General features: G+C 39.4%; 1 protein-coding gene across 1 annotated transcript in view; it reads left to right on the top strand.

The window, feature by feature from the left end:
- The window catches only part of LOC139147869 (integrator complex subunit 8-like), a 127,057-nt gene that overhangs the window by 3,842 nt on the left and 108,576 nt on the right, over positions 1 to 14,639 (top strand). The window contains exons 2-6 of the mRNA XM_070719084.1: positions 3,191 to 3,437; positions 5,124 to 5,264; positions 5,781 to 5,846; positions 11,299 to 11,353; positions 12,848 to 13,156. Of these exons, the coding sequence (XP_070575185.1) occupies positions 3,191 to 3,437; positions 5,124 to 5,264; positions 5,781 to 5,846; positions 11,299 to 11,353; positions 12,848 to 13,156 (818 nt within the window). The remainder of the gene's footprint in view (positions 1 to 3,190; positions 3,438 to 5,123; positions 5,265 to 5,780; positions 5,847 to 11,298; positions 11,354 to 12,847; positions 13,157 to 14,639) is intronic.

Raw genomic sequence — 14,639 nt, forward strand, 5'->3', positions numbered from 1 at the left:
TTCCATGGCAACTGAATATCCGAGTCTGCAGCAAAGTAGTGTAACATGCTAAGGATTTGTAATTTGATACTATCTGGCATTAGATTTAGAAGTCTTCAGTCAGTGATTTGCAAGGCTGTCTTTTTTTTATCCTCAAAGCTTTGAAAATATTTGTAGTTTAACATGGTGCAGGTAGTGTACGCGTCAAGGTGTTAAGGGGTAGTTTCAAGTTCATAGGCATATAGTTTTGGTTTTATGTGTAAGGATATACATAAATTTGCTCCAAGTCTGTGGGCATGTAAATATAAATTCAGCAGACTGTTGTTGAACGTGGTAGGCTGTACTTAGATTGTTGGTGAACGTAATGAGCCAGCCAGGAACTGCTGCTGAGAAAAGCCAATTATTAGTCTGGGATTATGTCTATATATATACTCTACCGACAGTTGGCACTTGCTTATGCTGTATTTAGCTTTATAGCGGCATGACATTTAGGCAGTCCGCATCGATGTGCCTGGTACCTAGTACCTGGCCCTGCACTGCTATGAAGCAAAATTAAAAGGCCTGGCTGAAACACAAAATGTAAGGGCTGTTAGGTGTGTTGTTATGGAGTATCCATCTTACTGTAATTTAACTGAAATCTAGTTGACAACATCACATATTCTGAATTCCTGGGATGTGATAACATGGAGCTGAACAAGAAATAGCAGAGTTTGTCAGATGAATTTGCAACTGATAATTTCCTCCATTTTTTCCGTCAGGTATGATATCAACAACATGTGCTATATACACACATCTAGTACCTGATTCAAACAGACTGTAAATCCCGTAAGGGCAAGCTAATACTTGTACATATGCTGTGTACATAAAAGTGACATTGACATGACTGAATCATTTGTGCATAAACCAATCCTTCCATTTTAGGCAAACCATGTAACTGTAACTTTTACATCCATGGGCAAACACTGAGGCACTATGCAATATTACAAATAAAATTATTTGTAGAACTACATGGAAATGTTAATTTATGCACAAAATGTCAAAAGTGTTATTTATGAGCCACACAACTTTTCTTTCTGTGAAATGGCAATAAAGCAAAATGCGACTAAACAGCACAAAACAATCATTGTAATTTTTTGTGCAAGTATTTGACCTTAGAAGTTTGAGAAGCGTTTCAATGGAACCTGTGTGAATACAATAATATAATAAGTGACTCAGACTCACAGATAGGAGATTCAAAAACAGTCTGAACATTGACCAAAGTTATATTCATCTGATCACAATCTTGCACCAGGCCCAGACTTGGCCCTGGGCTTGAGTGTGAATCTACCATAAATAAACCATGTTGTCATTGCAGCTACACTGGTATTATTTCCAGTGACTGATTCATTGCGTTGCAGAGCCACAATTTTCAAGGAACAGCTGAAAGTTTTGATAATATTTTTGTTCTATTTGATGTTCAAAACAAAATGTCTTGTCTTCTTCTTTTCCGTAAAGTATCGTAAAATAAACAGGGCTAGCCTTGCCAATTAATGCAGCGCAATATGTATAATACATACAAGCATGTTATTTTTAGAGCTGCTGTCAGCAACATTGAGCTTTAATAGGTGGGTGTTTTGGCATCTGTTGTCCGTCAACATTTTACATTCAAAGAAGCTTCTTCAAAACGGCCAGTTCAATACCTTTAATATATGGAGTATAGGTCCTAAGGAATAACCTTCATCAAAATTTGTGGTGAAATATGTAAATTTGTATTTTTAAGCAATTGTTGTCAGTTTTGGCAAAAAAATCTGTAAAAATGTTCTTCTTACAAACTGCTGGTCAGACAGTTTTGATATTTTGGATGTCTGTCCCTAGGAATAACTCATTTCAGATTTGTGCAAATTGTGCAGAAGTATGCAAATGTATTTTTGAGGCTATTTTGTCATTCGGTATTCTCCCCAAGAATTTTTGGTAGAGTGGTGACTAATTTGCATAACAATATAATTTTTATGGTAATGAGTTTTTATTGTTTACCAAAAAATTAAAGAGTGGCGGCCACCACTCTATAACTGCTCTAGGGAGAACTGTCATTGGTCAAAAATATTTTTTATCAAAATCTCTCGTCTGATAGCTTTGATATTTGGTATACAGGTTCCTAGGGAGATCTTAATGTGATATATTGAAATTATGGTGAAATCTGCAATTTTTTGTTTATGGGGCAATATTTGCCTTGATCAAAATTGTTTCTCAAAAACTACTTGTTTGATGGCTTTGATATTTGGTGGACATGTTGCTAGGGATTATCTTAATATGATGTGTTCAAATTATGATGAAATCTTTCGCTAGGTCGCTTGTTGACAAATGAATTGTTGTCTGGACTGAAAAATAAAAATTTATACGCAAACGATAACATTTGACACTATACCGCGTACACATCTAGACTAGAAAAACAGCGTTGACAAGATGAACACCGTGCACATCAATGCACTTCAGAGAGTAGAACAAGAGACTGCATTGTACTCACAAGGCGAAAACATCTGAAAACCAAAGGCTACAGCTCTATAGAGTAACCTTGTGAAACAAATCTAATAACTTGTAAGAATGGTGCAAAACAATATGCCTCCCTCCAAATGTCATCTCGATTGAAAATACTAAATGCCCTCTATTCAAGCTGAGACACAGAGATTAGCCTTCTCAGACAGTAGAAAGATTTTCCATGACGAGCAATTAAGTCTCTTATAATGTTTTTCCTTTGCAGGCATATCTATCACATAGTAATAAAAAGCTGATGAATTTCATCAGACATTGAAAGCTTTCGCAATTTGTATCGAGAGCCAAAACATTTAATGGGCATCATACTGGGTGGCATTAGATTATCAGGGTATTTTTTGAAAATTCCGCCCACTATGCAATATTCGATTGTCCATCAGGCTTTATAGGTTCATGAAAAGTATGTCATCAAGTAAGAACACAATTTAATTTGTAGGGGGCAATAATTTACCGCTTGCCAGTGCAATACTGTAATTTTGTCATGTGGCTTCAGACAAAACAAAAGCAAGGATTGTCAATGATGACCTCAATTACCAATTACCTGGGGAGAGGGAAAAACTCTCTTACCAGGCAAGCAATCTGAGAAACAAGCAAGGATTTGAAAATGTCACGGAGGAGAAATGCAGACATCATTAGTAATTTTTTTTTAATATTCAGTGGGTTTATGCATCTTCAATTACAGAGCCGAGCCCTGTTCAGCTCATAGGCATCTTTCTAGAGCATGCCCTAGCCCAAGCACCACCGTCAAACCTCTGGCAACCCACTGAATCCACTGCACAGGGCAATGCTGCCTCGGCTCCGGGTGGACAGAATAATGCACAAATTGTCAGCAACAACACAACTGAGAAGAAGCGGACCAAAATGTTAAAGAGTCTGGCACTGCAGACGGCTGCTCATTTGAACTGGAATCTCACAATCATCCAAAGCAGGTGTGTGTTATTGATATTAACCCTTTGAGCGCCAAAGTCAAATTTTGTCGCCAGTCAATATTTTCCTAATTTTTGCTAAAATTTTGATAAAAATCTGTAGCCAATGAAATGTGATGTCCATTTGGTCCAAAATTATGAAAAAAATTACATAAAAATTCATAAAATCGGTAAAATGTTGCACCAAAATTTTTGGCAGGAAAAATTACAGCGCTCAAAGGGTTAAAGACAGTATGTCTTTTGTTGTTGAAACAATTTTGTCAATGAGTTGCATTTTATGAAATGTTTCATTGCTGATCGTGACAGCTTCAAAGCTTAGACCAGTAAAATGATAATATGGATTCTCGTGGTATTTCAAAACCAACCATCTAAGTTCAGCTTGTCGGTTAAAAGATATTTGTCAAAGAAAATGGAACTTGTAGAAGCGTTCATAAAAAATTGACCTCAGTTTCAACTGATTTTGACTTGAGTCTGGCATGTGCGAGCTATATCTGTAACGTAGAAGAAATGAGATTAATTTTCTTTTGTCATATGAATCCGATGATGGCAGATAGTGGGTTCACCTGTAAAATGGTGGATCCAGTCCACCACCCTGTGCTTAGGGTGTCTTCTATGATGAAATGCCTATCAATAAACTTACGCACAGGGAGAATGCTAAATTTTAATAAGTCTTACCATGATGTTTCGTTATGTACAGCTTTAGCTGGCTAAAATTATCCTCTTCTGAGAAAGGTAGTGATACTTTGTGAAAACAGAGGCTCAAAGTGCCAAAATTTACGAGAATTTTTTGCATTGGCTTGCTCATAGATTGAACTAGCCATGAAATCTTTCTTGGCTGCATGTTCTTGTTATTCTTTTACAATGTTCAAGAGTCTGTTTGTTTGGCCTTCAATTTTCTGTCGCTTATATATTAATTTGTAAGTGACATTTATACATATATGTGATCTGCAAGATGGCTGAAGTGTGGTGAGTTTGGCATACATATGTCATTTACATCTGCACTGGTTTTTGAGCATTGAAGACAAATGAGTTTTATTACACACATATTGTTTTAAACCAGCTGACTGTAAGGTATCATACAAATCAATCAATCCATCAATCAATCTTTATAATCCCAATTTTGGCAAGTAAATGTAGCATTGCTGCAGCGACAACATTGTACCTCAATTACAAATGACACATTCAAAATACGTGTATTAAAATCCAGGCAGCACACAATGAAACTTGAGAAAAAGCACAAAAAAGACACAATTTTAAAAGCTTATAGTTCAGTCTGTTCAATTGTACGATAGCCCCACGTTGTTAAAAAAGCATTTAGCTCTATTGGTTTTAAAAATCGGTACTTGAAAACGACAACCAGATGAGAGCAAGTCAAACTCACGATGCCATGGATGCTGCAACTGAGAATGTAAGATTGAATTTCTTTTGCCTTATACATGTACATGCTTATAGTACAAGTTGGCGAGACCTATTTGTTGTTCTCTTGTAATTTTGCTGCATATATTTACTATCCTACCAATTCTGTTTTTAGCAGACAGTTGAAAATACTCTCAAGACAATGAATGATTTATAAAACAGCATCATAAGAGACTTATTTACATCAAATTGATTCAATTTCCAAAGGAAAAACACAAGTTGCTGGCCTTCGCTGAAGCCCTGTTTTGAACAACTGTTGTTTCCACATTTCAGTTTACCAATTCACCTAGCCCATAGCTTGCTGACAGATTTCCTCAGACACACCCACACGCCGGTTGATTCTCCCGTTGAGAGCCTGGACTTTTCTACGATGGATGACAACAGGGCCATAGCATTGATCACTTATCACAGATGGTGAGTCATGACCACTGGCTTTCTTCCAAGTTCCATGTAGTAGTAAAAATGACTGAGAAAGTGCTTTAAGATATAACATGCCTCTGGGACAGTTATTCGGACTGGATTAAAGTTTTACAATTCTTTTCTGATCCACCATTTGTGGGGGCTCATTTTAAAGTTCTTGGTATAAAAACTTTTTCACAGTCTTAGTTTTTTTGTAAATTGAAAATTTTATTTTTCTCCATAGAGTTAACACAGGGATGCTGGCCATTTTGAATTTTAAATTTTGTTAAAGCTAGTGTTATTGTTTTCTCTTGTACAAAAGTTTGCACAGTAACCCCTGATTTTAATTCTTGATTTTGAAAGAGAATGATGGAAAAAGTCCTTGAGGAAAGTGTGAGCAAAACTGTAAGTCTTTCACTTTCAAGGCACATACCGGTATTACCTTAACACTTCCTTTTACCTACAGCTCAAGTGCTGTACTCAGATCATACCACACAAAATATGATTATTTGTTGCTTTTTCCACATGCAGGTGTATTCGACTGGTGGTACTCGAAGGCTTTCCTGTAAAACCAACAAAACCCAGTGCTTTGCAAGGGTATGTTTGCTACCAATTTTTTTTGTATTTTTTATTTCCCCAGGCAGGTTTGCCGTAGGTTTTTGCTTGTACAATATCACGAGTGAAAAAGGCTTTCTTAATCCTTTGAGTAGTATAATGTCTTTATCATTCCGCTCTGTGTATCTACGGTAATGCCTCTCCATCTTTCCCGATAGTTGGCGCCCTTCCCAAGTACTGAATAATAAGTATTCAATGTCAGCCATCTTGTTATCCTGTCATTCCACTTTCTCGCGCCGTACAGTGAACTTGCATTCGCTGGCGCTCCTTCTCGTATCATGAGTGACTCCAAGCAGTCGAAGAAGAACCGAAGAAATAAGTCCTCCAGTAGTGCCATTAGCACGGAGGCACAGGCAGAGACCGAGAGTAGCATTTTTGCTACGACTGAACCTGACATTACAGAACTACCGAAGGAAGGTCAAGACAGCATGGCGACCACAGTCGAGCATGCAAGTGAGCCGACCCCGGCTATTCCTTCAACCAGCGCTGGACCAGAGTTGCTCACGCAACTACTGGGACAAATGTCACAACTTGTGGCTCAGTCACAGGCTAACCAAGCGACAATGGCAAACTTTTTTGCGTCGCAAGGCGGTGAAGATACTCATAGTCAAGTTCGAGGTCAAGGGTCACGTAAGAGAAAATCGTCGACGCCGACATCTCCGCCAAGACCTAAGTCTTCCCGTCAGGAGGTTATCGAGTCTCAAAGTGAACTTGACTATTTTGAAGATTCGAAGGACAATTTTCAGGATGATTTTCCTGAGTCCTCAGATATGTCACCGTCAGTATCGAAGCCTGCATTAGAAGGTGAATTAGACGCCATATTTGATGACGTTCCAGACCATATTAGCGGCCCAGTTACATGGCCAGTATCACAGTCTTCAGTTGATTGGTTGATGAAACGTATCGATAAGACATTGTCACCTACTCAACTAGTAGAATTACAACAAAACTACCTAGTCCCAGAAGATAGAAAACAACCATTTGAAGTTCAGCAAATGCCAGGAGCCCTCAGAAGTTTGATTCGATCAAATGCTCCATACTTCAAGAACTATGACAGACCATACTACAAGACTCACCAGGTAATGCATTCAGCATTAAGACCAGTTATCAAGGTACTGGAATTGGTGTGTTCTTCAGCCTTCCAGTCTGATAAGTTACCAGAGCTGAAGAAACAGATAAAGTCTGGTTATCAGATGCAACACATCTGCTAACAACAGCAAGCCATATGATGGCAGAGCTCCGCCAGGCCAGAATGAAACCCTTGTTTAAACAAGAGTACAAGGATATCCTGCAAGAGTCCAAACCCACAGTTCAAGGCTTCTTTGGCGGTAATCTGTTCAAAGCTATAAACGAGTCCAAGAAGTCAGTCAATGCCTTTCGCAGTGTCACGAGCACAAGGGAAAGGTCACAGCAGGGACATGACAGTAAGAAGAGGTACAGTAACTATAACAAGGGGTCTTCCAACTATGAAGACCGCGAGAAGTGGGTACAATTCAAATACAAGTACCAGAAATATAATCAGAGATCAGGCAAGAGCTATAGTAAAGGTAACTCCAGCCACAGTGACAAAACCAAACAGTGACACTCAACAAAATCTCCTCATGCAGGCAGACTGCAATATTTTGTGGAAGAATGGAAAAGGATCACAGACAATTCGTGGATCCTAAAAGTCATATTGGGTTACAGACTTCAGTTAATCAATACACCATACCAATCCCAGCAACCAATCTCATTACCAAAGTCAGAGGAAGACTCCAACATCATTCAAACAGAAATCAACTCATTACTCAAGAAACAAGCCATCGTCCAGGTACAGCCACATCCAGACCAGTTCCTGTCAAGAATATTTGTATTACCCAAACGAACAGGGGGAAACAGAGTTATCATAGACCTCAGACAACTGAACCTGTTTATAAAAAGGTGAAGTTCAGAATGGAGGGACACCCATTCATACAACAAATGCTAGACAAGGACGATTACATGACATCCATCGATTGACAGATGCCTACCTGATGATACCAATACACCCAGATCACAGAAAATACCTTTGTTTTCAGTGGCAAGACAAGCGCGTACCAGTACACATGCCTACCATTCGGGCTGACGTCGGCTCCACGTGTATTCACCAAGGTACTGAAAATACCAATGGCGTATGCTCGCAAGCAGGGGATAATGTGCTCCAGTTACATAGACGATATATTCAACAAAGCAGCAAAGATAGATCTATGCCACAAGAACACCACCACTCTAATGACACTGCTGCGACAACTGGGATTTATTCCCAACGAACAAAAATCACATCTGTTACCAACCAAACAACTAGTGCACTTGGGAAGACTCTACAACACAACAGAAATGAGTGTAATGGTACCACCACAAAAGTTACAAAGAATATCAGCCACGGCATTGTCAATCAAAACAAAGCAGTATGTATCTCTCAGGCAAGTAGCACACATACTAGGCCTGATAGAAGACGCAAGGGCAGCAATGACAATAGCAGCATCCCACTACCGGGGACTTCAACAGCAGCTAACCCACAACCTTGCACATCACTCCTGGGATTATCACATCCAACTGAACCAGGCATCAGAGGAAGACTTGAGTTGGTGGATTCACAAAGCAGCCAACTTCAACGGCAGACCTATTCAGACTGTGTCCCCAGACATGGTAATACAGTCAGATGCATCCCTGGTAGGATGGGGAGCTGTCTGTGCAAACAAGACAGTTCAGGGCAGATGGACACAACAAGAAAAGTCTCACCACATAAATGTCCTCGAGATACTAGCAGCAAAACTTGCAATTCAGTCTTTTCTTCAAGACAAGTCAAAAATGGAAGTGAAGTTACAGATGGACAATACAACTGCAGTGGCTTACCTGAAACATCAGGGTGGTTCCAGATCTCAGAGCCTATGCAAAGTAGCTCTACAAATTTGGCAGTTCTGCGAACAGAGGAGCATCAATCTAACGGTAGAACATCTACCAGGAGAAGTCAATATCCTAGCAGACAAGCAGTCCAGGGCATTTCTAGATTGCCACGACTACCAGTTGGACACAAAGATTTTCCAGAGAATCTGCGACCACTTTTACCAACCAGAAATAGACTTGTTTGCAAGTCGTATAACAAAACAACTTCCACAGTTTGTATCATGGAAAAGGAGCCCACAGGCCTTTGCAGTGAACGCCTTCACACTGAGATGGACAGGCAAAAGCATCTACATGTTTCCACCACCACCTCTAATATCCAGATGCCTGCAAAAACTACGCATAGATCAAGCCAGAGCAATAGTCATAACACCAGTATGGCCTCAGAGCCCATGGTACCCATTGTTGCTGCAAATGTCATGTCAGAAAACCGCTGCTATTACCACGACACAAGAATCTACTGATAGAACCACACACAGGCAAGCCACCAAGAATAAATCTGATGCCTCTTGCCGCCTGGCTGCTCTCAGGAAACACTACAGAAACCTGGGAGTTTCAAAAGCAGCAACAGAAATACTACTCCAAGCTGTCCGCAGAGGGACATCTAAGCAATATGACATCAAGTGGAGAAAATATGCTTGCTGGTGTAATAAACAGAAAGCAGATCCAATTTCTTGTCCTATCACAGTGATAATAGACTTCTTAACAGAACTGTTTGAAAAGGAAGAATTGTCGTACAGCACACTTAATGGTTACCGAGCTGCTATTTCATCAGCACACCTACAGATAGATGGATATCTCATAGGAACTCATCCATTAATAACGAAGTTATTCAAGGGGTTCTACCACATTCGTCCACCCAAACCACGTTATCCAGTAACCTGGGATGTTACTAAGGTACTAGATTACCTGAAGTCTCTACACCCAAGCTCAAGATTTAGTCTCAAGCAACTGACACTGAAAACTGTGATGCTGATTGCACTGACATCCTCAGATAGAGGTCAGACAATAGCAAGTTAGACATTGAATTTTGTAATTTAACTAATGATTTTGTTTTGTTTGTGATACCAGAACTGACAAAGACGTCGTCAGTTTCTAAACCTCACAAGACTGTAAGATGTCCAAAATTTGGAGAGAAGTCTCTCGATGTGAGACATTATGTTAAGCAGTACATCATTAGAACCAGGAGATACAGAGATCTCACAGTACAACAGGGTGGAAAACGACCATCGAAATTATTTATTTCATTTAGAAAAACCGTACAGAGAAGTTACATCACAAACAATTGCTAGGTGGGTAAAGTCAGTAATGAAGTCTGCAGGAATTGACACAAGTCACTACAAGGCACACAGTGCAAGAGGGGCTGCTAGCTCAGCTGCATTGCATCAGGGAGCAACATTAACACAAGTTCTACAGTTGGGAGATTGGTCAACCAACACAACTTTCACCAGATTCTACTGTCGATATACTGACTCATCAGAAGTGGGCCGTATGATACTGTTAGCTGCCTCCAAGCAGTAACAGGTCAGTCAATTTACATTCCGTCCAGCTTGGTAATCGGCATTACCGTAGATACACAGAGCGGAATGATAAAGACTTAAAAATTTGCCTAGACTTACCTTGAAGTGCAAATTATAAGTCTTTGAATGGAGCGTAGTGTATCTACGCTCCTCCCACCCACCCATCCCAACTCCATGTAAATTGGGAAGTTATTTGCCTTTGTGCTTTAAAAATTGCTATATAGCTTATATACAAATTCATCTGAATTCGGCCCGTTCAAGTGGAATGACAGGATAACAAGATGGCTGACATTGAATACTTATTATTCAGTACTTGGGAAGGGCGCCAACTATCGGGGAAAGATGGAGAGGCATTACCGTAGATACACTACGCTCCATTCAAAGACTTATAATTTGCACTTCAAGGTAAGTCTAGGCAAATTTTTAATTTTCCTGCCTAAATCCTAGAGTGACATTTTCCCTATTTTCATGATTTTTTCAATATTTTTTGCTAATTTTGGACTAAATTGACATTACTCTTCATTGATTACAAGTTTTGTAAAAAAAATTTGAAAAAATGAACAAAATTGTCAGGATTTGAAAATAAAATTTTCTGGGTTATATTTTATACTGTTGACAAAAATTGGCTATAGCACCCAAAGGGTTAAACAGGTCATCAGTCACCATGGATAGATAACACAGGGTTTGGACCAAAGCATAGTGCTGAAAGAGTCAATTTGCATACTCATTTGGTGGGTTACCTTTCACAATTCGTATTGAAACTGTCAAACCATTTCAAATTTAAATCATAATATTGAGCAACTAATCGTATGCATGTAAAGTTGACTTCATGCGATGCCACAGATGGTCGTTATGAAGTTCACGTTTGTGTCCATTCACTCACTCTGTTGGCTGTACTGTCTGATTTCCTTAACATAGTATTCATTCATGGGTCAAATCATTGTGCTGTTAATATAATTCATGCAACTCTGATCACTGTTTTCCCATTTCAGCGTGCCAGATATTGCTCAAGTTCAACCCAATGTCAAGGAGAACATTCTGAAAACAGTAAGACATCTTTCAAAGTAGCTTTCTGGTTTGTGTGTTTTTGTTTCATGCACACACACACACATGATCTGTATATCATTTAATGTGTATGTGTGGTGTAGCCTGCCAACACTTGTCAAGCAAAGTTTTATGAGTAAAGCGTTGTCCACACATAAACACACACACACACACACACACACACACACAGTATACTTGAAACCTTATGCGTTCCATTTCCAACAGACAGAAACAATTTATCAGCCATGACTTTGTTTAAGTGAAGTGGTTCTGCCACATTCTCGCCAGCCAGGGCATGATTTCTGCTCCGTGGACCTACGCAAAACTCACGCTCGGGTAGCGCCAAGCTGTTGCCTTACAGGGATGCGTGGTCTTCGACGATGTTCTGCCACTGTTCTCAATGTTGCAGCAGCGACTGCGGTACAGTTGGCAAGTCACGTTGTGTCAGTCATTTAAGAAACTCAATACATTTTACTGTTTGACGCCAATGCATTCAATGGTGTTTGAGCGTCACATTCTGATGCAATGCCACTCAGCTGTGAAATCATACATGGCTTCACACTCACGTGTGCATAACCTCAGGGACGTTGACTCCTTGCCAGGTAGCTGTGGTAATCGATGTGAGACAGATACGTATGCATCACTGATGATACTGTCAGCAGTGATCAATTACTTTGAAACAGTCAACCTCCAAAATAGGCAGCTAGGGGGATAATCATTGCTTTATTCAAGTAGCTCTGGGATCATTTGTTGCTGGATCGTCTGGCTCTCATTTAGACTATACGCCAATTAGCATTGAGAACATATAGGATCAGTTTGAGGGATCCTTTGTATACATGTATCTATTTATAAGCACCATGTATGTGTAAAATATATATATTTGAAATGTGAAAATGGCTGAAAATTCAGGAAATACTGATTCCATAGCCTTGATATTTGCCACAGATATTCCTTATGAACCTCGTGGTCAAATACATGCATGTTCAAATAAAGTATGGAATTTGCTCTGTGTATTTTTGAGAACTTTGTTCTTATATTTTTTTTCAAAAATCCAAATCTATGTCTGGTCAGATAGCTTTCAAATTTGCTTAGGGCAGCATTTGATGACCCAAGTCACCCTTATTTGTCAAAGTGGTGAGGAAACAATTTTGTCTTTTTGGATGGAACGTTTATTTCTCCTTAAGCACTCTTCAAATGGCATTAACATTTTGTTTATCAGTTCCTTGGGATGACCAAATCTGCTACAATGATCATGAACTTGACATAAAAAATTTCTTTTGCCTGTGTACTCATTTTGTTTGAAAGCACAAATGCATTTATTATATTATTTATCATAGACACTCCAGTTCAAGAACCTTTTCATGTACACTTCCACTAAAAAGGGTCAAACTCGAATGTCTGACTTTTTTAACCTCCTGATACCAAGTGTTTTTATCTGCCATTTTTCTGGCCTGTAATTTTATCTCTTCCACTATACACACATTTTCTATTTATCAGGTCAGCGATTCCATCGACAAATCTGTGGCTGTACTGGAGCATCTGCTGACAGTAGAGAGAGATGTCAAACTCCCAACCCCACAGACCATCCGTAAACTGGCCGACTTGTCTGATCAGAGTGCCTCTGCCAGTGACACTGCCGCCCAGGACTCGCCCGTTTCCATGTTCGAGAGCACACAGTCGTGTGTTGTCAAGGCCGTGGAGCTTCACTGCCAGGTTGCGTACGATCTCGGTGCTGTGCATTTCAGCTACCTACGATTCCAGGAGGCAGCTGATAAATTTGCACTGGTGTCTGAACTGTTGCCAAAGGTAAAGTATTCATCTAAGGTAGAATGGACCGCGGGGACAGTTTTTTCGGAAACTCAAATTTTTATTGTACTTTTCTAGCCCACTAGGCTTGTATGAACTCACTTTAAGGTACACTCAGTGTGACAGTTTTCGGACAGGGTAGTGAATTTCGCTCAAAGCCGTTTCATAAATGACGAGCACTACGAAATCTTATTACCATACCTTTTGAAACTTTATTGTGTTTATCCTCAAACTGTTAACAGGACGGAAGTGGTATTTAGGGGTCAAAGTTGCCAAATTGTTGACCCCATGTTGAGTGCGTAGTAATCGGACTGCTATCGCAGTAATCGGACGTCGTATTTGGAATGTGATTATAGGGGCTAAATATTGATATTTTGAAACTTCAAACCCCCGATTTTCAATTTCGATGTGTTTAGAAAACTGTTTGTAAAAATTTTGTGATAAATTAGTTACGTTTAATCCATGGATGACGCAACTATATTTTGACGTGTATGGCGCTTAGATATCGGACATGGGCTATCTCTGTATGTTGCGTTTGACACCTTGTATCGTACAGTGTGGCTAACTTCGCCAAGTTTGTAGCCCGAAATAGCTTCTACAAAAAAAAAACTATCCAAAAAGGGACAGCAGCGTCACCTAATTTAATATGCGGTCACATGACTTGTAAAACGCCATCAATACAGAGCGAAGTGAGTATAATGAACAGCATGTCATTAAATGTCTTAAAACTGAGGTCATCCGAAAGCTGAGGTCGTCCGAAAACTGACACACTGAGTGTAGTACACGCCTCGAAAGTGAAAGAATTAAGCTCTTGCCTAAAAACTTTCCATATGGAATCATTCAGCCATCATATTTCAAAATGAAAAATTATCATGGGTCACCGTGTATATTTTGGTACTAGAGAAACAAATTACCCAAAATTTACCGATATTTGAAATTCAAAATGGCCGCTGTCCCTGTGTCAACTCTATGAAGAAAAATAAATTGCTTATTTCCAAAAAAAACTAAGACTGTTAAAGTTTACTTCTCCAAAAGGCTTCAAAATGAGCCCTCACAAATAGATCAGAAAAGAATGGGAAAAGTTTGAGAGTCAAAATATCTGTCCCCAAGGCGCATTCTACCTCAAAGCCTGTGGAACAAATGAAGGTTTCACCATCTTGTTTGTTTTTTTTTTAATTGAAAATTTAATTTTTCGCTTTAGAGTAATCTGTATGAGATGCTGTTTGAGGTAACCTGTCTTTCATGTTGACACCTCACATGTAAACAGCGCCCTCACTCGTTATGCTGTGATCCAACTTTTGTTTACCCAGTCAAACACCTTTCAGAAGAGCTAGAGTTTATTCTGTAAAAGGTATAGCATAGAGTAATGGGTAAAGCAAATAATAGTCAGAGTAACACAACAGCATTTTCAAGGAAGCCGTCGTTAAACCTCTCCTTAAAAAGCCGTCTCTTGATCATGATGTTCTTAAAAATTTCCGTCCTG

This window comes from Ptychodera flava, chromosome 13 (genome assembly GCF_041260155.1).
Source record: "Ptychodera flava strain L36383 chromosome 13, AS_Pfla_20210202, whole genome shotgun sequence".
Classification (NCBI taxonomy): domain Eukaryota; kingdom Metazoa; phylum Hemichordata; class Enteropneusta; family Ptychoderidae; genus Ptychodera; species Ptychodera flava.